This window comes from Echinops telfairi, unplaced genomic scaffold (assembly GCF_000313985.2).
Source record: "Echinops telfairi isolate 266 unplaced genomic scaffold, ASM31398v2 ScPeMD7_5592;HRSCAF=6446, whole genome shotgun sequence".
In the NCBI taxonomy this organism is placed as follows: Eukaryota; Metazoa; Chordata; class Mammalia; order Afrosoricida; family Tenrecidae; genus Echinops; species Echinops telfairi.
The window spans coordinates 11,712,433-11,737,496 of NW_022109491.1; the positions used below are offsets into that span (position 1 = coordinate 11,712,433).

Sequence of the window (25,064 nt, forward strand, 5' to 3'; positions counted from 1 at the left end):
CATCTTTTAAGTCACGGAGAGCCCAGCCCAGCGGCAGTTCCACCTTTCTGCACTAATGGGTGGCAAGGTTTTATGGCAAAGTTTCCATGAGTAACCCACAGGACCACCCTGGCCGGTTCTTAAACTGCCAAGCCCTTTCTGGGGTATTCCCTGCCTCTCTCCCCCCTGGCTCAGTCGTGTCACCTGGAGAACCAAACGAGCTCACTAGTTACTTATGCGCCAGCTCATGTGCTTATGCAGACATTGAAAACACTTGGGATCTCATAGATGCCGATTCATCTATCTGGAGCAAAAATGTAAATTTTAAGATGAAGCCAGTGCCTGGCTGGGGATGAGGTGGTCGTGGCCCCAGGCTGAACAGGTAAGAATCCCCTGACAACCTGGGAAGCCTCCATCCACCTAGAGTGTAGGGCCATTAAAAAAAATGTGACCCACTGTGGACAGATACTTCTGGCTTTCAGCTGCAGCTAAGCAGGTGGGCGGGCGCCTGCCGAGTTCCCAGTTGGGCGTGATTTCCAAGTAGTTGGGACAGCTCAGCCTCAGCACTCTAAGGAAGAATCCAGCCAGTTGATTCGAAGCCATTTATTTTCCCTCTTTCCTTATGGGAGTCTTTCTCACTACCATCCAGCCAATCTAGACTTTCAGTGACCCTTTAGGACAGAGAACTCCAGTGCCCAAGACTCCTTTTTTTACAGGAGCGCACTGCCTGTCTTCTGCAAAGCGGCCGGTGGTTGATTGGCTGACTTGGTGGATAGTGGCCCAATGCGTAAACCATTGCCACAGCTGTCTTTACAAAGGGGCAGAGCCTGTGAAGAGCTGCAGGCTAACAGTAAATACTGTGTTAGGGCAGATGCTAAAGTCTGGCATAACCTTGGAGGTGCCCAAGCCCAGTCTCACTGCTTGGTTACATTTCAGAGTTGCAGGGGTCTTGAATACTATACAAAATCATTGACCAATACCCCTTCTCTGAAGCTAGAGAGCCCCTGGCACCAGGATGGCTTGGAGGGGAAGGTGGAACTGTGTGAGGTGAAGAGATGTGTTACACAGTGGCTATTTTGTCCTCTTCACAACTCCTTGGGGCTTGATTCTGCAGGTGAGCCCTATCTGTGGTTTCCCTTTAAAGTGCGGGCAGGACCAAAAGTGTGACCAGCATTGCCAGCTAGTGCTGGTTGGGACAGAGACGGAGTGACACCAGTTCACAGGCAACTAACTGATAAAATTTATTTCACTTTTGAATTTGTACACTTTTCCTGATTATTCCGTGTTAAGGTGAAACTAGAACTGTTTTAAAAGACATACACAAATCTAGTACATTGATAATTGGGGAGTTTTCTTTTTTTTTTTGCTACACTATTTTCACAACCACGGGTGTGCTTGCTAGGCAATAGAACCATCACAGAAGCAAACGTTAGGCAGAATACTGTTGAGGAAAAAACAAAGCAAGAAAGAGCTACCAGATATACAGACAGGCTCGGTTCCACATTCACTACTGCACTGATCAAGCAGCAAGTATTAACTGCACATTTTTGTTCAGCTAGGAAGGGGGTGGGGGAGGGAGGGTGGGATTTCCCCCCCCTCTTTTTTGTTTTAAATCAGTGCATGGATTTGTCTTTTCTCATTTCAGCAGATGAACACACAGATGGACTACGGGTACATGGAATGTTCAGGGTGGGAGACGGGGAGGCCTGCTGTTCTAGATTCTCTCCACGGCAGTGTCCATGCAACATCCCTGCACTAGAGGGTCTCATTTCACCACATCTGGGAACTTCACTGGACGGGTACACTTGGGAGGCCCAGTGACGGGCATTATGAGGGAGAAATCCTGGATGTTTAGAAATACTTTTTTGGGTTCAGATCTTGAGACTGAAGAGCAGCCACTGGGCTGAGCACAGGAGGAAGGCAGAGCTAGGATGCTGGCAGCTCTTGGTGACTCTCTGAAGCAAGGCCAGCCCACCAGGGTCCTCACCAACCTTCTCCCCCCCCCCACCAGTACTCAGCATTGAACAAAAGACCAAGATAATTCAAAACGAAGGGATAAAGATTTGGAGGCAGGAGGCCAGAAATGTCAAGACAGAACAGAAAGCCAAAGTCAGCAGCAGCCTGCCCCCATCAACGAGAGAAAGCAGGAGTCTTTCCGTGTCCAAATTTAGAAGCCCCAAACCAGGAAGAACCCCAAGATTCTGGCTGCTCAAGGAAAAGGCAGTTCCTGCAGGTCATTCTTCTTTAAAGGAATGACCCAGTAAACAAATAAGGCCGTTCCTAAGCTACACAGCTTTCCCCTTTTCCCTTCAGCCTGGTGGTTACACAGAAAACAGGTTCCACCCCGAAGCACAAGAGTTGCAAATGGCAAACATATTGCTGTAGAAAGGGGCTTTGGCCACGTGTGTTCTAGATGAGCTCTGGACCTTTGGATGGTGTCATAACCCAGCTCTCTGCCACCAAAAACAGCCAAGTTAGGCTTCGTGTTTCCTCCGAAGACGACACTATGGACAGGTTGTAATCACGAGTGGCCACAGCCCAAAACGGTCAAGTGTCAGTGAAACGTGAACGACAGGCATGATTACTGAGTCACCACCAACTCAAATACCTAGCAACGGGCATCTCACTCCACGTCCCAGCGTCAATATAATTCTCTATAACTTTCTGTACAACTTTACAATGGAATTGTATTTCAGTGACTATTTTGATACCAGATTTAACATCCCCAAAAGTTACACATAATTCAGGTGTTTTTTTTCCTACCAGTTAAGAGTTCTGCTAAGTTACAAAACCCCATAATCACAGTGTTCAGTTAAAAAAAAAAAAATCAAACACACGGTAATCCTGTCAATGTTAATCAAAATGAAACTTCAGAATGCCGTGGCATTTATGTGACCAATCTGTGTTTTAGATACAAATACCAGCTATTTATCCCATGGACCATTTTTGCTAGGCTGAGGCTGTGAAAATCGAGAATCGACATACGATCCCTTTTTTTTTTTTTTATCATCTTCGCACAAAGGGATATATGTAGAAGGTACAGAGTGACACTGGACAGATCAGGAAGCGTGGCAGACATTAGTTCTCCCCCTCCCCAGCATCTGCTTCATCTCCCTGGTTTTCCGACGTCCAGAGCTGCAAAAGAAAAAACAACGCTAGAGTATATTCAAATTGGGCTGCTCAAAGTTACTGAAAGGTGGCCCCACCCAGTCAGTATAAGCTCAACACAACTGTTGTTTTCTGTATTACTGCAATGATGACTGCACAGCTCAAAACTTGAGTGATCTTATTTAAAATCTATTTAACACATTTAAAATATTAGAGCAACGCAACAGGACACAAACCCTCTCTAGACTATGGGGTGGCCCTGAGTTATTAACTGGGTAAACGGAGACTATAACCCATTCAGAAGTGATTCCTGAAGTTAGCAGTACTCACAGTGAGGTTGTCCCGAAGTAGCTGCATGATCAGGGTACTGTCTTTGTAAGACTCTTCATTCAGTGTGTCCAGTTCAGCAATCGCCTCATCAAATGCCTGAAAACAAAGAGCCTTCAGCAAAACACGCATAGGTTCTCTGGAGCAACTCAGCCCATTTCCCCCCCAAGTAAACGCATATTCCTTTTCCTGTAAAGTACTTAGGGGAACATATAAACTCCAGCAAACCCATTGCCAATGAACCAACTGTGGCTCGTAACGACCCAATAGGACAGAGCCGACTGCCCCTGAGGGTTTCTGGAGCTATTCATCTTCACGGGAGCCGAGATTCCCACAGAGCAACCAGGCTACCATTAAATTGCCAGGTAATTTATTTAAGATGTATGTGTATGAAGCACCCACCAACAATGACAAAAAAACTAAATAAGGACTCTGTTGTACCTACTAACCCAGCAGGGATAGAAGGACAGTAGTATGTAACTGGGGTTGGCAGCCCAGATTTTGACAGGAAACAGCAAACTACCAGCACCCTGAATTTTCTACTTGATCCTAGCCCCCCAAAAGGATGACCAAACAAAAACAAGCTACCAAACCAAACCCACCGCCATCGAGTCGACTGTGACTCACAGTGACCCTATATAGTGTTTCTGAGGCTTTGTAAATCTTTATGAGTGTACTTGGTGGGTCTGAACACTTGACCTTTCAGGTTAGCAGTCCAATGATTGATTCCCTACAGCGCCACTAGGACAACAAACAAAATATTAGCAGGAATTGCGAAGAAAATACAAGGAAAGTTAGCAAGTCTGTATTTATTATGTGAGAGATAGACTCCCACCCTCAAAAATCTTTTAAAATAAGCCCAAGCCAATGAGTTCAGTTCTGCTTATCAGAGGTATTAGAAAGCAAAAGTGAGGTTTCACAAAGCACAGAAAATACACAGAGAGAGAAAGAGGTGTCTTTCTTACCGTTTTTGCCAGGCTGCAGGCTTTTTCTGGAGAATTAAGAATCTCATAGTAAAAGACTGAGAAATTGAGTGCCAAGCCAAGCCGGATGGGGTGTGTAGGCTGCATTTCTTTCTTGCTAATTTCAAATGCTTCCTGGTAAGCCTGCTGGGAGTTCGACACAGTGGCTGCAAGAGGGATAAAGAGCGTTCATGATGGGGCTCATTGGCACACACTGGACCCACTATCGGCCCGCTTTTCCACACTGGGATGATGCAAACAACCCGGGGAAGACAAGGGCGAGGTGTCACCACCACCAAGTTCACTACATTTTAAAAGTGACTTTTCTAAGCCAAGCAGTAGATATTAAATGCTTTGGAAGAAAACAAAGAAAATTATGACAAAATCTACTATAGCAGTTAAGAAATAGAGAAATAACCTTTAACCAACATGGAATGTGAAAAACAGTATGTTCTAGTGGAAAGAGCATGGGTTTTGGAGCCAACATATCCCAACCCAAACTTAAATTCCCAGCTCTTAATCCCTAGGTCGGAGGCAAGCCAAGACCTCTGTGAGCCGCGGTTCCCTTATCAGAAAACGAGCAGCCTCCCACCTCAATCATGGGGTCTCGTGTGGACAAGTGAGACTCAGTACCCCAGAAAAACAAACCAAACCCACTGCTTCTGAGGTGATTTCAATACCAGCAATCCTATAGGACAGAGCAGAACTGCCCTGCAGGATGTCCACGGCCGTCATCTTTACAGCTGTGGACTGCCACAGCTTCCTCCCACAGAGTGGCTGGTGGGCTCCAGGTGAGAGTGGCTAACCTCCTGATTATACATCAGGGCTCCTTCCCTGCAGAGTAGGCACCTACACAGTGCAGCTCTGATGATCACTATCATGACGTGTGAAAAAAGCACACCACTGAGATACAAAGCAAAAGCTGGCAGTCATTAAGCTCTTTGAAAAACAGTGGTAGTTTTATTCCAGCAACCATTCACATTGCAGCTCTCAAGGAGACCTTCCACAGGATCCTCCAGCTACCCATCTTCCTGAGCTATGTCAATGGGGGAGGAGCAGTCTCAAAAAGGAGGGAAGGGTATGTCTTCAACAAAAACAAAAACACTTCTTTAAATGAATGGACCACTACACCAGACTTCCAATAAGGTCCCCGTGCTCACAAACACTGTGGCGCACCATGCCCACTACCCTGCTCGCCCCGAACCAGCGCAGGGCTGCTCTGTCAGTACCAAAGGAAGCTGGCCATTCATCAAATGGCCTTGAAAACTGCCACTCACTTTGCTTGTTGTCTCCAGATGCCACCTCAGAGAGGTATCTAAAGTAATCTCCTTTCATTTTCAAGTAGAACACCTTGCTTTCTGGTTGTGTAGCATTGAGAATAAGGTATTTGTCCAACAGCTCCTAAAAAGCAATTCATTCTGTTAAGAATTTGGAAGTCTTATTTAAGGGCATTATTATTATTATTATTATTTTAAAATGAAGATTCAAAATACATCACCCTACCAATTTCTCCATGAATTTTTGAAAACAAACAAACAAACAAAAACGCAAACAAACAAACAGGTATTTTTCATTCAAAGCTTTTAAATGTTCAAGTGAAGAGGAGACATGGATTAATCCGTGTATAGTGCTTAAAAGGCGCGTGGCACTCAAAAGCAGTAAGCACTCTCAGAGAGGAGCTGACACTGGCATTAGGAATAAAGTCCTTTAAATATTTATGCTTACGACAAATGTACTTCTGATGAAGTCCAAGCTTCGCACAGAGAGCAATGTTTTCCAAAAGCGGTTTCAGAATGTGGCACACCCTGAAAAGCTGGTGTAGGAGCAGTAGGCACCAGGCTCATCTTCATGTGCTTTCAGAGGCTCTGAAAGCTGGTCTAGATTTCAGGAGTTCTATGTTACTTCTTGCCTTTGGAATGCATGCCATCCTTCATCTGAATACCGGACACCTTGAGCATTCAGGAATTAGTGCTGTTAACAACCCCCCAAAGAACCCACAGGAAAGCAGCTTAGCCAGGGCACACCGTCACCTGAGCCTAAGGAAAGAGAAGCCCAGTGCAAACGCTCAGTTATAAGGGGACCTGAGAGCACGGGGTGTGTGTGTGTGTGTGTGTGTGCACGTGCACGCGCATTCATTTTAATATCCTTTGCAGGCAGGCAGGGGTCGGAGTGGGGGTGTGAAAATCCTGAGGGTTAGGGGGGAGGAGGACTGTCTGGGTGGCTGATGGGCAGTAATTGGGAGAGGCAGCAAGCAAGGGAGGAGGCAGATCCACAAGTGAACTCCTTTCCTTTTCCCTTCAAAGCAGCCCTGACTTCATTTTTTTACCTGGAAGAAAAAAAGTTCCCAGTGGGCTCAGGGTGTGAGGGAGACACTAGGATCAAAACTTGCTATAGCACATGCAGCCCTGCAACACCCCTCCAAAAAGCAGGTAGGAATCAATCTTCTAAGGCATATACAGAACATCAGGAAAGCAGAATCCTATACCATTCATTTGGAATTGTGATGCCTGCCTGAATAAATGAATGTGTATTCTAATGATCACAAAAAGACAGGTGGGGGGGAGTGGCGGGGCGGAGTGGCGGGGAGACCCTGTGAAGAGGTTGGGGACAAGCTAGATGGCTACTCGTTTCGGTTCCTGATGCTGCCTGCCCTCATCAGAGATGCCATCACTGTTTACAACAGCCCGCCTTTGGCTGCACTGATCTAAAACCCTGCCTACATGGCCTCAATTTCCAAAGAGCCACAGATAAATGTCCTGCTTCTCAAAGATCTCTTGGATGGGAAAGCCTTCCCCATCAGCACAGGGGATGCTCCATCAGTCAAGCAGGAGGTGAAAAACTCTCCTCTCCTCTGCAGATCACCTGCAACTTTGTAGGATATTCTGACATCTCTACCTCCACCTCGGTGGACAGAACTGTTGGCAACGAGAGACTTCTTACCAGAACATCGTTGCAGATGTCCTGAAGTTCCGCCTCGATCTTCTCACGGTATTCTTTGCCCATCTGCTGCTTCTTCTCATTCCTCTCCGTCTTCTGTTCAATGCTGGAGATGACGCGCCAGGAAGAGCGGCGGGCACCCACCACGTTCTTGTAGGCCACAGAGAGCAGATTCCTCTCTTCGTTGGAGAGTTCATGCCCCTGCTCCGTGACTGCCTTCATGGCGGCAGCCATGTCATCGTAGCGCTCAGCCTGCTCAGCGAGCTTGGCTTTCTGTACCAGCTCACTTTTATCCATGGTCATTCCCTAGAATGAAACAAGAGGGGGCAAAACACCCAAAAAGATAGCTCATGTCAGGCAGGGCCCAAGAAATGCATACAGAAATCTTCCTCCAACCCACATGGAAAGACATTATCTAAATGGGAACCATCTACTTCCAAGTGCCACCGAAAATACACCAGGGACAACAATGACTGTGTATCAGACACCTGAAGTTAGGTACTTTGTCTATAAGGCTTTGATCCCATTTTGCTGAATTCATTTTCCCTTTAGTCCTACACTGTAGGTTTTGTCCCCCACAACCTTGTCCCCCTTTCCAAAGGTGAAGAAATGGCGGCTCAGAGAAAGTAAGACAGGCCCCCATCAATCCTGTTAGCAGATGGTGGTGGCACTGACTGACTGAGTCGGGTTCCAAGTCAAGGGGATCCCAGGTTCAACTAAGCAAAAGGTGACTGAGCCCGCACATGCTCGCCACCATGGGGTGGCTCGAGTCCACCACTGCCACCACTGTGCATCGGCGAGTCTTCAAATCTAGGGGGCAGATCTTGCAGCTCTGTAGCAGACAATATGCTATGTTTCCATGCACTAATTCTAAGAAACGGCGCTGGAAGGTTCAAATGAAACCTACCTACCATGGGTTACCCTGCTGGTATCTAAAATTTTGGCGGCACAGCTTCCAGCATCATGAGAACATGCAAACTACTATGGGTACGATGAAACTTGACAGCCAGTGCTGTGGATGGCAGAATGCCAGAATTCAAACTCAAGGCTGTTTGGCTTTAAAGCTTTTGTTTTTTGCCATCATCCTGATCTGTCTCCCCAATACAAGTAAAGACATATAGAGACAGTTGGGAGGACGACGACTTCCTTGGAAGCTTTGGCTAAGTACATATCCTTTAGTTCTTTCAAAAGTGCCAGATTTGGGTCAAATATATTTTCCTTCATAGGAGACAACTGATTCAATCAACCTTGAAGCAAAAGGTGATTTTTAAATGTTCTATTTGACAGTGTTCATCAAGCAATGGGCACTTGAAGGATGGCAGCTATCGCCATGAGAGCCCACCAAATGTGCTCACTTCATTACAAAGACCTGTTGCAGGGAAACACCGCACACGAAGGGCGGGCAGGCTTGAGCTCTGCCCAGCACAAGTCCTGCTACAAGCTGAATGACACCACCTCTGAGAGTCCTGGACCTCGTCTTGGAAAATAAGCACTCACTGTCAACTCTTACGGGGCTGCTGTGAGGAACAAGTATCAGTGAAGACGTTATCCGCAAATACTGTTGTTAGAAAGAAACCCTCCCATGCTCACAATCATTGCAGCAGCCATGGGGCCAACCCAGCCCTTGGAGCGCCTTCCTCTACACTCTAATGCATGAATGCTCTTTTATGAACTGGGAGAACGATGGTAAGAAAGATCCACAATCCAGGTATGTAAAAGGAACCGTTTCTTTACTTTAGAACCACAGCTTCTCTCCTTAGTATGAATGCACTGCATCAAACTCAGAGCTGTGTCCTACACAAGCCTCACAAATTCGAAGTCTACACTCAGAGAAGTTAAGTTTCACCACGATCCCACTGGCTCCACTAGACTGAAACTACAGCAGAGACCAGTGAGCCTCAGGAAACGCTCAACTGCGGTGCCACATCCTCCAGCAACCCCGCTGCCATTTGGAGGGGCCACAGGGGAGCTCTGTTCAATAGAGCAGACGCCCCCGTGATGATCCCGCGGCTGAATAGCCTAAACAGTTTCCATGCCTGTTTCTTTAACAGCCGCCAACTGAAAGGCCCTGTGCCCTAGGTGGGCCAGTCACAAGACAGTGAAGGTTCCTGAGTATGTCAGACTGGCACTGACGGGCAGTGTGAAAGAGAAAGCCACGGAGTGGGAGACCAGCCATGCATTGTATTAGGGACTCTCAGTGTGTCACACTGTCTTCAGCATGGGGCTTTGGGATCAAGCCACTATCTTCATGTTTAAGTAAACGTTCCCTAGTGTGGCAAGCACAGCTGAGAGAAACTAACTTTAAGGACCTAAATGATCTTTAGAAAATTTCAGCGTTGGCAGTCATTTAGTGGCCCACTTCAAAGTTCATAAAACAGCACCTGTGTAGCCCTACCTACGAGAAATTCCAGTTTATAATGTGTTGGCCAAGAGCCCATTCAGAGCCAGGCCATCCCATGCAATATGGTAACAGAGCGTGAGACACACAAGAGGACTGGCACTGCTGAAAGAGGCCAAGCCACTTTGATCCCATTACGTCCCCAAATTAAAAAGTTCCTTCACTTCTGCTTTTCTTCCCAAGCATTAAAAGTTACATCATACCTCTCCAAGGGCCCTGGGAGACTCTTTGGGACCTCCCAAATGCACACACCCTTGTTCCCAAAATAAAAACTCCGCCCTTCGAGTGCTGGGGGAAAAGTGTTTTCAGCTTCTTTGGGATCGTTGCAAGTGCTTTTGGAGACGTGTGCCTCAAAAAAGGCATATCCTTAATTGCTATTTCTTTTGAATTACACACAGACACCAAAACAACTCACAACAAACAAAATCCACGCTCAGTGTTCTGCTGCCTACTACTGCTTATGTAACTTTTGATTTATATAATGTGGATTTTTGAAGCAGCTTGACCAATTTCAACAGGAAATGGGTTACACAACACCCAGTAGTTTGGAGAAAGGCAGCAAGCAAGTGAGAAATGAAATTGTTCTTTCTCCATTGGCGCCTCGCAGTCACTCTCTCTTCCTCCGGCTCTCAGACTCTCCTCTCTTGCCCCTCCAGGTCTTTGCCACCAGAGGCATCTTTTCAGGGCTCTGGTCGAGTTACTTTCTCTGTAAAGTTCCCTGTTGCCCACTGGCTGCTGTTAGCCATCCTAGACTTGGTGAACATCCAGGCACAACTGAATACAACGCTAGTGGCCTGGTCCTGATCTGTGGCATCCCCTAGGTCTGATCCAGACTAGACAGTTGTGATCCATCCAATTTTCATTTCAATAGGACATAGGTTTACAAACGTATTTGGCTCTTTTCAGAAAAACAATTACTCAGTGCCCCCGGCATTAAAAATGTTTGTGCGCTAGCTCATAAGCCAGGAAAAAGTGTAGGCATCTACTTTTGCAGCCGCAGCCCATCGTTCCAGTGCCCCACGGGCGAACTTTGGGGAACACTACACCAGAACAGCAGATTGTTTCTAGTCGGGCCAGCAAAAGCTTCCAAGTCTCTGGACCCCCAACATCCCTTCTACACAGCATGTGCTTCGGCCAAAACGGCGCCCTACACTCCACGCATGCTTCTCTCTTTGCTCCCCGAGAGGATTCTTCTAGTGGGCACATCTTGTCGCATGGGCTCCGCCGATGAATTCTTCAGGCCACAGCTTAGGGTCACACCCTCAAGGAAGCATCTCTGGACCACTGAAGCCCACACTCCCTGACAGAGCTTCTAGTGCCACGAACAATGGCTAGTGCCACCTGCTGAAACCATGAGAGAGCAAAATGAGGGTTGGAATGTGCTGGGACTGCCTTAGTCTTCCAAGTTTGGAAACATTCCCACTTTTTGACAGCATCCAGTCTTACTACTCTGCATGGCGCGCTACAGTGAAAAATACCCAACTTGTCCTTATCTGGAAGATGTTTACCTCACACAGGTTCTGGCTTTCACAGGCTTGACTCTGTTTCAGATTTACTGTGTCAAATAAAAAAAAAATCACTAGAATCAATGATTTTCAATTCTTCTTGAGGAGGGGATTGCTTTCCAGGGCTCACATGCTATTTCTGTTAGACAGCACAGCTCTCAACTTCCTCTCACAGGGCACTTCTTTTTTGTTTTATTCCCCCGGTCGCCCACCCGCCACCCACATCATGTAGCTGTCCCCCAGCCCGGGCCTCACTGGCCTGCGCCTTGCTGGCCCTCCCGTCGGTGCCAACTCCCCACAGAGCATTTCACTGACAACTCCCCACTGTCTCACCACGCTTCTTCAGTACTAAAAGGGTTCAATATGTATTTTAAGTCCCTTACTGTTGTTCGGTACTATCAAGCTGGCCCACAGTGCCTTTATTTTTTTAACTTCCTGGTATTTTATTTTATTCTTTCTTGTGTGCTATTGTTGTCCATTGCCTTCAAGTGGCTGGTCCTAAGCCATCCCCACAATCCCTGTCAGACAGGTCACTACTTTCTTTGGCCATGGTGTCAACCATCTCATTGCGTGTCCCTCGTTTTCACTGACCTTTGTGACACCATAAGCTCCCCTGGGGCCAATTTCCACAGCACCTTGCACACAATCTGTCTGAAAATCATCTGTTCAATGAACAGAAGGCAATATGAAAGAAGAATAAGACTTTGCATTTGGGAGCATTCTCCCTTTCCTCAATAAATCAAAGCACCTACTATCCAAAATACATTAAATTCTCATTGCGTTTGCACCTCATTTCTCACGTGCTCCTTTGAAACCACCCTTCCTAACCGCTCCCTTTAGCCCTGCTTCCACCCTTACTCAATGCGTTTCAATGACTCCCCTTGGACCACCAAAAATAAAACTTCTACCTGGCTTTCAAAGTCCTTCCACAATGTTAGGCTTTCTTAGTTATTTCTCATTGTGTGACCTTTTCTCAAGCTAAAGCCCCAAACCACCCACTGCCATCGAGTCAATTCAAACTTATAGCCACAGTAAATCTTACAGGAGCAGACAGTCTCGTCTTTGTAGCTGGTGGGTTTGAACCACCAACCTTGTGGCTAGGAGACCAATGTTTATCCCACAGCTCCACAAAGAGCTCCATGGACATCACCACACACCCTATAAATGCCATGTTCAAGTATACGTTATCTAGAAAGCTCTTTTAACCTCTTGTCAAACGATACAAGTCCCCTCCAACTGCTCTCCCCCTCCCAATCCTTTTTAGGGCTAGACAGCCTTCCCTGACCCTTCAGTTTTCAGGGATCTGCCTGCCTACAAATCCAAATATATCTGTAGCCTCTATTAATGGAGAAAGATTAATCGTGTACCAGAAGTGAACATGCTATAATTTTAACATTCTTAGATAAAACTCCAGCCTTGAATGCCCTCCAAAGGAACACACGTCATAGCTGTGACTGATTAGTTCTACAGATGACAAGAAATGATGGCTTAGAAACAGGACAGACTTTTCTTGGGACTGGATGGACAACCCACCCAGAAAAAGTAATGGCAGGAAGGCACTTTTTCTCTTAGGAGTCTTCAAAAATGTGCCACTCACATGAGGCCAGGTGCTCACCCAGCACAGTGTAGACACCAAAGCAGGCAGACTCTCACTAAAGGGTGCATGGGGTCCAGTCCTGAAGGGAGCTGCCACGCTTCCTGGATAGGAGGCTAGGCTGGTGTGCTTTCTGGCTGAGTACAGGCACCCTTCAGTGCATGCACACCCACCTGATGGGTGTCAATTCAGAGGACTGGGAAGCATTTGCGGACAGAACAGCAACTGCAGGGTGAAAAACAATCAATTATCTCCAAACACAGGGGAATGATTTAAAATAAAAGAAAAATGGCACATGACCCACTCATAGGATGGAGCTAATGTCATCACTGAAGATGTGTTAAGGGATGGTGAAGGCATGATGGGGGAGATGCCCACAGTATGCTTTGTAAGATAGCCCCTTCAAGACAGCAGAACATGAGAACAAAAGTTGACACCATCCCTGTAGTAGCGACCTTACTCTAACTTTGACTTTCTGATCTCTTTGAGTTTTCTACCAGTAAGTACTACTTCAGGGGACCTGGAAGTGCTCAGCTGCTAAGTGAAAGGGCAGTGGTTTGAATGAACAGTTGCTCCATGGACAGAGACGTGGCAGTCGGCTTCCACAAAGATCACAGCCTTAGACATGCTAAGGGACAGTTCTAACTGTAAGGTCACGATGAATCATGACCCACTCGTCATGTGTCACAATCAACTCAACGGCAACAGCTCTGGTTTTCTGATTTTATATATTACTCAAAAAATCTTTTTTTTAAAAGAAAGTCTTTAAAGAGAAGTCATAGCTACAGATAAACAGAAAGCTATGAAAAAATAATTCTAATGGTGACTACCAAATAATAGGACTGCTTTCAAATAAATGAAGCCCTAAACCAGTAAACATGAGCCATGAGGGTCTATGACATGATTGGCCCGCTTGCTCAACTCTTTGAGGAGACCTGTTTCCCTAGCAGGATTCCAAGATCTGAGAGGCCAGTTTCTAGAGATCAGAAGCAGATATCCAAGGATAAGAAACACGCTGGACGGTGTGAGATATGACAAAATAATAATAATTTAGAAATTATCAAGGGTTCATAGGGGAGCGGAATAAATAAGGAGCTGATACCAAGGGCTTAAGTGGAGGGCAAATGTTTTGAGAATGATGAGGGCAACGAATGTACAAATGTGCTCGACACAATTGATGTATGTATGGATTGTGATAAGAGTTGCATGAGCCCCCAATAAAATGATTAAAAAAAACAACGATGAGTTTTCAGCAAGAGAATTATATTCTTCAGATTTAAGTTGTATCAAGATTTAAAAAAAAGGATAAGGAAAAATTTTAAAGATAACAATTTCTAATCCATGTTTTAAAAGTATCACAAAATTTTTTTTCAAATAAACATGTTTCAACATGTTCCAGTGACCAAGTGGCTGCTCAGTAATATAGTTAGCTTAGTCGTGGCCAAAAAGGTCCAATCAAGAGTGTCTTCTGATGAGATCTGCTGGGCAGATTAAATTCAAGGCAGACAGAAGGTTATGGCCCCCAGGGTGCCTTAGGATAGATCTATTTCTCCCCAATAAATGCTCGCTCTCTTCAGCTGCTGCCCCGAGTTAAAGCAGGCTTCTGTGAGACTGCAAAGGGGCAGTCTTGCTCGATCTGACTCTTCAGACTTTTGTACCCCAAACTCAAAGAACATAGATTGAGTCCTTCAAGGGATCCCCAAACTGATGCTTGGATGTGGAGTGAATCGGAGAGCACAGAATTCTCCCTGGAAGGGCTAGAGAGGTGGACACACCATCTTCAGAAGTGCACAGACCTAGTTGGAGGAGAGGTTGGATGAGAAACAACAGCTTCATATTTTGATAATTTTGTTTGATAATGGTTTCTATGATTTTGCAGCAATACTTTTTGATATACCCTCCTATTTACTGTCTTACTCATTTTTAAAAAGAGCCACCTTAACTCTAATCAGGAGACAACATCACTTAAAAGCAAACAAAATAAAAAGAACCCTTCTCTTTCTCAGTTATTAATCATATTTATATTTAAGAACCTAATCAGTGTCTACTAAGGATACTGGAAAACATTTGGTGATGGCTGACCAACATGATCAGTGTCTTTAGTACCACTATATTATACACTCAAAAATAGTTAAAATGGATACATACATACATAAATACACATTTCACCACAATTTTTTAAACCCATTGAGTTAAATAGGACCCCACCCCTCCCAAAAAGTCATACTAGCTAATTGGCTTAGCAAAAAAATATCTACCACTTATGCTCGACCTAAATGTGTAAAGCACTGAGAGGTTTTTATCAACTCACTTAATCCTAAGCATCTTAGAATGCAGTAAATATTACCATCCCTGTTCATAGATAGCTATATACAGCAGCTCCAGGCTCTAAAACATTGATTTTTATAACAGACCATTTTTTGAGGAGCTGTTATTATAGTTTAGGTTTTAGAACTGGCCTTAGACCAGCATAATTAGTTTTACAAATCAAAATTAAAGTTAAGTTGGAAATAACATATGTTCCAGACTCATCAAGCTATAAGGCAACAAGAAGAAAGGAGAAGGCTCCCACCTGCTTCATTGTAGCCTTCCATCTCTTTGTCCTAGTTGAGAACAAATCCCAAACACATTGCTATCAAGTCCATTTGACTCAGTGATCCTACAGGGTAGAGAAGAACTATCCTATAGGGTTTCACAGATGTATACCTTCAATGAATAGTTACACTATTGAAAGTACCATGGACTGCCAGAGGAACAAAATATTCTGTTTTGGAAGAAAGACGTATCAGCCAGAATGCTCCTCAGAGGGGAGGATAGGTGAGACTGTCTCATGTACTTTGGATGTTATTAGTAGACCAAAACTCAAAACCAAACTCACTGCTATCGGGTTTTGATTCCAAGTCCCTGGATAAGGATGTCATGCTTAGTTAAGTAGAGGATCCTTGAAAAGAAGGAAGACCATCAAGGAAATAGACTGTCACAATGGCTGCAGCAAGCGGCTCAAACTTAACAACTGTAAGGATGGTGCGGCAGTGGGCAGTGTCTCATTCTGTTGTACACAACTGTGGGTCGGAACCAACTCGGCGGCACTTAACTGATCTGTTTGAAGCAGACTGCCAAGTCTTTCTCCCACGGAGCCCACTTAAACCACCAACCTTTCCACTGTGCCCCCAGACCTCCTCACCCCGCTTCTAGTAGTCAAGGCAAGCTCAGTAATAACTCTTCTTGTTGGGTCTCTTTGGGAAAATACAATAAACTAGCCAGTACAGGGGGAAAACTTAACACAAGAAAGGATCAGTCAGATTAAAAAAAAAGTCATTTCCATTAACCAACAGTCAACTTGGAACAACTTGTTCCTTTGAGGTAAAATAGGCCATCGACCATTTTAATCTCATCACAAGTATCAAAACATCCTAAGTACACTGTTGATTCTTTAACAGAGAAAGCCGTGAGTGTACACGTGTGTCTGTTCCCTATATTAATTTCACAGATCACGTTAGTGTCATTTTCCATCTTAAGTATTAACCTTAGCGCACTTCACTCGGATTCTAGCTCCAACTGCTGGTCTCTCAGTCATGCCATGCAGATGACCCTGAGGCTCATCTTCAGAGAAAGCCAAATGGTTTTGAAGTTGTGAAGGGGCTAGTATATAATTTCTGGCCCTCAGGCTAGTGTGAATTGTCCCCTCTTCTTAAAAATCTCAAGAAACCAAGCAATTGATAGTGCCTTTACATTTTAATTCATGCCTTAAGGTAGTGCTTCCCAAAGTGGGAGATACCGGTAGCACCCTGGGAGCCACAGGAACCACCCAGGGTAGCTGCAAAAGCAGATGCCTACATTTTTACTTTTTTTTAATCCCGCAGCCTGGGTTGCTCTGAGTTGGCATCCCAATGGCAGTGAGACACTTATCTTGGATTAAGGGTATACTATATGTTTTTAATTGCCCAAGGGGAGCTGAGTTAAATTCACCCGCCCCTCCAAAAAGGGGGTGGCATGGCCAAACAAGCTTAGGAACCTAACTTTAAGGCAGTGGTTCTCAACCTGTGGGTCGCGACCCCGTTGGGAGTCACCCAACCCTTTCACAGGGGTCACCTGATTCATTAATAGTAGCAAAATTAAGAATTATGAAGTAGCAATGAAAATAATTTGATGGTTGGGGGGGGGTGTCAGCACAACATGAGGAACTATATTTATTAAAGGGTCGCAGCATTCGGAAGGTTGAGAACCAATGCTCTAAAACATCCTCATTTAAAGGGCAAGTGCTTGGTTTGATGCTACTGAACAAGCATTATGAAAGGCAGCACTATGGGATGTTATAATTTAGAACTTACTACGTCTAAGAAGCCCTGGTGGAATAGCGGTTAGTGTATTAGACTGCTAACTTCAAGGTCAGTTGTTAGACACCACCAGTTGCTCCGAGGGAGAAAGACTTGGCTTTCTACACCTTGTAGTTGTGTCTCGCAAACCTGTAAGGGCAGGTCCACGCGGTCCTACGGGCTCACTATGAGTCAGAATTGACTTGATGGTAGTGAGTTTGGTTTATTCCCTCTTCTCCTCCTCTCCAACACAATAAAGAAAATCTCCAGTCTACAAGGAAAGCGTAGAAACAACAGAGATTAATGAGAGGCCTGACCAAATTCCCACCTAGAGCAGCTAGGACTGGATAAATGAGCATGTCACAAAGCAACTGATGAACTTTCCCCACAGTATGAAGCAAGTACTAGAAAAACTAGATTGTTCGCAAGAGCACACCAGCTGTTATCAGGGAATCCTCAGAGGCCAGGCGGGAGACAGCCCCCGCCCTCTGCTGTGGAGTCCAGTACTTCTTACAGCAATCCTGAAGGACAAGCATACAACTGCCTAGCGGTGTTTTCAAACTGTGATCTTTACAGAGCTGATTACGCCACACTTTTCTCCCGCAGTGTGGCTGGTGGGTTTCAACTTACAACCTATTGGTAGCAGCCCCACACTTAAGTACCATACAACCAGGGCTATGTGGGATGGAAACATTTTGCCCCATTATATTTCACTTCTCTCTTCAGATTCAGCACTGCTCTGTCCCACAGGGTTGTTATGAGTTGGAGTAGACTCCCCAGCAATGGATTTTGTGGGGTTTTTTTTCAATCCTTCTTCAAAAATTAAAAGTCCTGTTCAAACATAATTTATTTTCAGTCTGTATTAAGAGAAAAGACTATTAAGTGAATAGTATTCACACGAAAGAAATGCATGTGTTGTTCTTGCACACTTAGAAATCTATCATTCACTAGAGCTGGACGGCTGGGTTTGATTCCCAGCACCGGCACTTACCATCTGTGTGACCTTGAGAAAATGGTTTCACTTCTCTGACCCCGGATTATCTACTTTGTAAATGAGGCTAACAGAATCATCTATTGTTGGTTGTTTTAAGAAATGAGTTAATACGTATAAAGTGCTTACAACAAGACTTGCATCATAATAAGTGATAGGGGTAACTATTATAGGGCAATTAATACTACCTCATTAGTAGATAATCTCAAATGGATGTAAGAAGGAATATATATACATCTATAGTGTGTGTGTGTGTGTGTGTGTGTGTGGATATCTGTATGTGTTCATAAATACAGTCAAATATCATTAAACAATTATGTGCCACCAGATACTTATTTTAAATATTCAATCTGTCACAACAATCCAACAAAGACTACATTCCCATGTAGTACAGATGAGAAAATGGGTACATTTTCTAGAGATGCTACGTGCAAAACACGCGTACAAGACTACAACTGGAGAGAAATGCCATTAATGATGAACCCTGTGTTTGAAAGTCAGAACCAAAAGCTTACGCATATATCTAACATTTTACTGGTGGTAAAAGGGCTTCATGGCAACTTTGGAACTAGAGAAACGAAGAACTGTGACTTGAGCAACACGCTGAAGACCACACAGGTAGAACACTGCAGGAGAGACTGGCATCAGATTTAACTGAATCTAAGTCCAGTGCTCTTTCGGCTCTGTAGTCATACAGCCAAATGGGCAAAACATACTTTCTGCAGTGTCCAATCTCCGTGGACTCAGCCCAGGGAGCCAGCATCAGGGGGATCTGCTTGGCCTGGTTGCCCGAGCTATAGAGCTCCAACTCTAAAATGGCTTCAATATGACACAAGCACTGCATGATGGGAAATGTGCAGATTACAGGTTTGGAGCCCTGCCCTAGGGGCTGAGAGGCCATAAATATTTGCTACTGATGACTGAAGATATTCAATCTGAAAACAACGTGTGTGGTCTGGGCCAAACCACTTTATTTTTCATAGAGACTGCATCTGTAAGATAGGTGAATGGTTTCTGATCTCACCAAGAGGAGGGGTTAGAAAAATAACTCAGCAGTTACTGGTTTCTTCGTCTGCCATTTTGGAAGGCCACGCTTAAATTCTCACTTGAGTCCAGTCAAAGATAAAAGGTTTTTTCCCTCACTGGTGTGCCTGCTAAAAAAGCATGGATTCTAGAAAAAAAAAAACTAAGGAGATTCAAACAAAAAAGATATCCATCCCAAGCAAAGAAATGGATGTGCTAGAAATACTCAAAAAGAAACTCACTAAGAACCAATATTCGGAGAGATGCATTTCTTGGAGGATTCTTCAGAAAGCTAAGCAACCATGTGTCTAATTCTACGAGCTGTGTGTTCTACATGCTGCATCTGCACATTAGCGGCAGAGCCAGAAGTCTGGGCAATTTTCATATTCTTGCAAGGCCTCCCCTCTCTAGTGTTGGCTACTGTGGCGTCTGATTTTACATATTCACAGCCTCACTTTGCCAAATTCCATCTCCCACACAGGGCAAGTAAAATCAGAGTTTGATGGTATCTAGCCCTAACAAAGAGAAACACAGTAAGGACGAGAGGGCACCAGGCAGGATTGTTACTAAAAGGTTGGCAAATCAGGTTACCAATGCTGCCACCTTTGAAAGCCCCATTAGGGGCGGTTTCTCCATTTGCAATAGACAACGGTGTATTCATTTGCTAAAGCAAAGGGGGACAATCATTTCCCACACCCTTCGCAACCACCAAGGAGGCTGCCACGGACACATTTCAGACGGAAAATTCGGCTCACACACAGGATGGGAGAATTTTGGTGGAGGACACAAAAGACACGAGCATTAAAAGATGACGGCAAAAGCCCTGGGAAAATGCTCGATTCCCAGCCTTTGATTTTTTTTTTTCCTTTCTGCCCCGGGCATCCGGCTTCTTGAATCCGTAACCGTGTCCCACGAATGCAAATTCTTGATTTAAACCTCAATCCTGGCCTCCCCAGGTAATCTCGGGCCCTCCCAAGCTCCATACCCAATGAAATGGCTTATGCTGCAAAACGGGAGGGGGTTTCCTCCTGCTGTTTCCCAAGGTTAAACCCCTTACTCATTCAGAGGGTAGCCAGCGGGCGACCCGGGGGGCTCTCGAACTCCCACGTTTGGGGTTAAATCTTCATTTTCCGAGACTGGAAAACCAGGAAGACTGGTGATAGGGCTGAGAGGGACCCCCCTTGGGGACCAAGGCGGAGAGCGGGGCTGCAGAGGGCTTGGATTGAAGCTGGGGAGAGCGGGAGCCACGGAAGGCCCGGGTCTGAGCGCCGCCGTCTTTTCCCGCCTGCTAAGGAAGGGCCCCGGCGGGCCCCGGGCAGGAGGGACGCCCGCGCCTCGGGAGGAGGCCAAGGGCCTGGCCCCGGAAGCAGGGAGGGGCCACAGCGAGGCCCAGCCGGCGCCGCCGGCGCCCGCGCGCGCGGGGCCTAGCAGAACGCTCCGCTCCCCACGGGGCCCGCTTGTGGGGCCGCGGAAGCTGCAGCGGGGCCTCAAGACGGGGCTCCCCGGGCGGACCCCACGTCGTACTAACCGTCAGAGGGCTGCAACGAACCGAGCGCTTCGAGGGAAGCTTCGTGGGCGACGTCCGCTTTCTTCCTCACTCGGCTCCTCGGGCGGCGGCGGCGGAGGCGGCGTGGGCAGTGGCTCCCCTACCTCCGGAATCGGCGGCGGCGTAGCTCCACTTCCGCTCCGGTCACCACTTCCGCTCCGGCCGAGGCCCCGCCCCCGACGCTGCGCGGGCTCCTCATTGGCCGAGCCGGGCCCGAGTCTGCGTCGTCCTCCATCCCCCCGGAGAGGGCGCGGACCTGGGGAGAAGGGAGGGACGCGCGTCGCGAGGAGGCTGTGAAGTCGGGGGAGGGCCGGGGGGTGGCTTGTGGCCGACTTAGGGTTGGGGTCAGGAAGAAGCAAGTGAAGGGGACGGATAGAGGTGCAAAGAAGGATATGAGGAAAAGCGAGGAGAGGAGGGCAGAGGTCAAGGGAGAGATCTGTGGGAACAAGGACTGGGAGAGGGGTGTGGGGGTTTGGTGGGATGTGGACCCGAACCAGAAGCAGCCCAGTGACTCTGGTAATCCTTACCCACTGCACCCCAAAAGGAGTCCGCACGAGGTCAGGGCCCGAGGCACAGCCCCTTTCAGTGTGTGCTCTGGAGAGACAGGACCAAATGTGAACAGAAATGGAACGTCCCCTTAATTGTCACTTAATCCTACCCGCGATGACCCTTCAAGGTGCTTCTCCTCCCCTTCGTGGACCGAAGAGGCCGTGAAAAGCGCGGTTTACAAGACGAGGGTCTTTTAAGTCCATTTAAGTGATAACTGCACGAAGCCCTATCCCTCCCCAAGGCTCTGGGATGAAGCAGGAAACAGCCCTCCACCACAGCTCCAACTCCCATGACAGCCCTCGCCCAACAAGGCAGTTGATTCTTAAACCCAGTTCTTCAAAATTCAACTTACCTCTACTCCCTCCCTCTCATTTATTCTTTCAACACATTTTATCGTTTACCTATCTTACTGCCAGGTGATGTGCACAGCACTGGGGACATGGTAGTGAATGAGACCAACAGGATTTTACAGTCAGGTAGGAGAGGAGGGTCAAAGTATCTAGGCCTCTATCTTGCTTCCTTTACTTGTAACTCACAAACCAGCCACTTCTCAAGTTTATCTGAGACCCAGGGGTGTCAGAGCATAACGGGCCTCCATAGCCTTTATCCCATGGCATTGATTCCATGACTCATAGGCACCATGGTTAATCCATTACCCAGGAGCTGTGGTGGTGTTGGGAGGTAGGCATTGGGCTGCTAACTGCAAGGTCAACAGTTTGAAACCAGAGGGAGAAAGATGAAGCCCTCTATGCCCTTTAAGACTCATAGTCTCAGAAACCCACAGAGGCAGTTCTACTCTGCCCTTATAGGGTCAATGCAATGGTAGTGTTTGGCTTTTTGGAATTCACTATTCAAGGAATCCTGGTAGTATAGTGGATTACATGTTGCGCTACTCGCCACAAGATGGGCAGTTTGAAACCACCAGCTGCTACTTGGGAGAAAGATGAGGCTTTCTGTTTCTGTATAGCAGTGGTTCTCAACCTTCCTAATGCCACGACCCTTTAATACAGTTTCTCATGTTGTGGTGACCCCCACTACTTTCGTTACTACTTCATAACTGTCATTTTGCTGCTGCTATGAATCGGGCGATCCCTTTGAAAGGGTTGTTGGAGCCCCAAAGAGGTCGCGACCCACAGGTTGAGAACCGCTGCTGTAAAGATTTACAGTCTTGGCTACCCAAAGGGGCAATTCTACTCTGTCCTATCGGGTTAGGATGAGTTGGAATCAACTCGATAGCTGCATGATCTTGTTATTTCATTAACTATCCCGGCCATGTTCCCATCAGCTCCCAAAGTGATCTTTTAAAACTGCTGCTCTGAGGTGTCTTTTCCTTGCTCAGACTAGGAAACAATATGTAAATTTCTTTCATCTGACAACCAACTCCCTAGAAGTTGCTCTTAGCTATCAGCCTTTACCTTCCATTTCTCCCCATCCCAAACACCCCAGGTCCCGCTGGATGACCCTTTGTCCTTCCAATGCGCCATGCCCAGTATTTCTAAACAGTTTGAATTCATTGCCAACATGTTTTTTTTTACAAAGAGATTTCATACAGAAATTGGCATTTCTGCCTTGTCCGTCAACATTGTGTACACATTTCTGTGTGGCAATAATTGGTTGAAGCCAAAGAGCAGCTGCCCTGGTGGGATTGACTATGGGTTTTCCAAAGGGTCTCACCCCCATCCCCGCACCTGGGCCTGCTTTCATTTGTGGTGCCTGTTGTATAAGAATTTGTGACACTGACCCCTGCACTATACCACATTACACAGTTATGGAATGGAAACGGCATTGGATTTGACTTCAAGAACTCTAGATTTGAAGCCAGTGCAAAATCATTTCCCTGGGGATCTGTCTTCGGCAGCCAAACACCAGTAATCCAGAGACTGCTCAGGTTGAAAGTAAGCTTTACTGGGACATGGCTGTGCCCCATGCCCCCATCCAGAGAACAATCTAGTGGGTCAGAGGGCCGCTGCTGATTACACCACAATTACAAATTGCATTGAGGGCATAGATCTGCCCTTTGCCAGGCATCCCGGTGCCTGCTAATGGGTGGCATGGATTAGCTCTTTCCATCATCTCTGCCTTCTAGGCCAGGAGTAGGCAAACAGGCTAAATTCTATCTCTTTTCTGTCTGGTCTTTGAGTGGATTCTAATTCATAGTGACCCTAGAGGACAGAGTAGAACTGTTTCCCGCCTCCCGCCCCAGGATTTCCTAGCCTGACATCTTTATAAGAGCTGACCAAAATAACTTTTCTGCTTCAGTTCCCGAGAGTTGCTGGTAGGTTTGAACTGTCCGCTGACCTTTCTTTAAAAAAAAAAGTTGTATTGGCATGGACTTCACAATTTGTTTGTTCCGTCATATTAAGATTTGCATAACCATCACCTCACCAATTCCAGACCACTTTCTTCTCGTCCTCATTGTGGTTGGTCCCCCACCCCTGCCATGCCCCTGGGCAATAATCAATCCAGTTCCTGTCTCTGTAGAGCCACCAATCCTGGATTTCATATACCAAACAATCATACAAAACAGGAAGCAAACAGGAAACCCAAGTCCAACAACACCGACTAGACAAAGCATAGGAAAACCTCAATCACAAAGAAGCCAGAGCTGTTAAAAGCTGAAACAACTTTAGAATGGGTCAAATGGGAAATCTTAACCTCACTACATCTGCCATCATTGACCTTACAAGGCGCTCCGTCTGAAAGCAAGGCTGTTCCCATTCCTCGACTGTGGTCAGCGGCATTCACAGGAGGCTAAATCCACACACCCAGACCTTTTCCATTGGTCACCAAACACCGAATTGTCGTGCTGCCAGGACGCCCTGCACTTCTATCTGGTATATAGTTTTTGCAAATAAGGCTTTATTGGAATGGGCCTCTCATTCATTTACGTATCACCTATGGCCGTGTTTAGTTCACAGTGGCAAAGTGGTTGCAACAGGGACGCAAGGTGTGCAATGTCGTTTTACTCGCTGGCTTTTCATGGACACTGTTCATAACCTGCCCCTTTTCAAGACCGTTGAAAGAAGCTTCTAGACCCTTCCTTTCCCCAAATTCCCATTTGAGCAAACAGCTCACGTCTTTTTAAAAATAATACTTCTTTCTAGTCCAGGTGAAAGTTTACAAAGCACATTAGTCTCCTATTCGGCAGTTTGGACACAGTTGGTTTCTGGCATTGGTTGCAAACCCCACAGTTAGCACTCTGTCTCCTTGCTTCCACCCTGGAGTTCTGTCTCCATACGCCTGGTTTTCTTGCCTTGTCCTTCCTTCCTAACTCCAGTTGTGGGCAAACACTGCCTTTGGGGTCGCCTGTGGTTGAGCGCTCCGAGGGCCATGTTCCCCCCAGATATTACTGCTCACATTATAGGCTTGTCTTTTTGTGGCTAAAAGGTGAGCTCTGGGGAGTTGTAAGTTGAAGGGTATAGCTAAGGGTTTAGGATTATAGTCTTGTGGGTTCCACCTGTCTCTGCAGACCAATAAGTAAGTGTGAATTTTGTTTTACGCTTTCTCTTACTCTATCTAGTACCATCTGTTGTGATCCCAGCCAGAGCGGTTGGTGGTGGTACCAGGCACCATCTAGTTCTTCTGGTCTCAAGGTAGTGGCGGCTGGGGTTCTTGTGGCCTCTTCAACTTTGGGACTAATCGTTTCCTTGAGTCTTTAGTTCTCTTCACTCTTCTTTGCTCCTGATGGAACGAGAACAATCGTTTCAATTTAGATGCCCATTCAAAAGACCCGAGTCACTACTCTCCAAGGTAGGATGTAGAAATGGTCTCTGTGGGTGATGCTTTGTCAATTGACCTAGATAGAACTCCATTTTTTCCCTATTTTTTA

General features: G+C 46.2%; 1 protein-coding gene across 2 annotated transcripts; it reads right to left on the minus strand.

Annotated features, from left to right (window-relative positions):
* Window positions 1-1,195: 1,195 nt before the first annotated feature.
* Window positions 1,196-20,804, minus strand: YWHAB (tyrosine 3-monooxygenase/tryptophan 5-monooxygenase activation protein beta). Of its 2 annotated transcripts, XM_045295278.1 has the most exons (7): window positions 20,669-20,804; window positions 17,277-17,397; window positions 7,317-7,619; window positions 5,654-5,777; window positions 4,380-4,543; window positions 3,418-3,513; window positions 1,196-3,114 (listed from the first exon to the last, which is right to left on the minus strand). In XM_045295278.1, the coding sequence occupies exons 3-7, from the start codon at window positions 7,614-7,616 to the stop codon at window positions 3,058-3,060; spliced, it is 741 nt and encodes a 246-aa protein (XP_045151213.1). In that variant the 5' UTR covers window positions 7,617-7,619; window positions 17,277-17,397; window positions 20,669-20,804; the 3' UTR covers window positions 1,196-3,057. The 2 variants fall into 2 exon arrangements, with proteins under 2 accessions (XP_045151213.1, XP_045151212.1); XM_045295277.1 differs by lacking the exon at window positions 17,277-17,397.
* Between the last annotated feature and the right edge of the window lie 4,260 nt (window positions 20,805-25,064).

What these genes read in the sequence shown, in the direction of transcription:
- YWHAB (XM_045295277.1), bottom strand. Translation starts at nt 7,616, where the DNA reads ATGACCATGGATAAAAGTGAGCTGGTACAGAAAGCCAAGCTCGCTGAG. An exon ending in ATCTGGAGACAACAAGCAAA is followed by an intron (nt 4,544 to 5,653) that starts GTGAGTGGCAGT and finishes TCCCTCTTGCAG; the next exon opens with CCACTGTGTCGAACTCCCAG. An exon ending in CCTGCAGCCTGGCAAAAACG is followed by an intron (nt 3,514 to 4,379) that starts GTAAGAAAGACA and finishes CTTTGTTTTCAG; the next exon opens with GCATTTGATGAGGCGATTGC.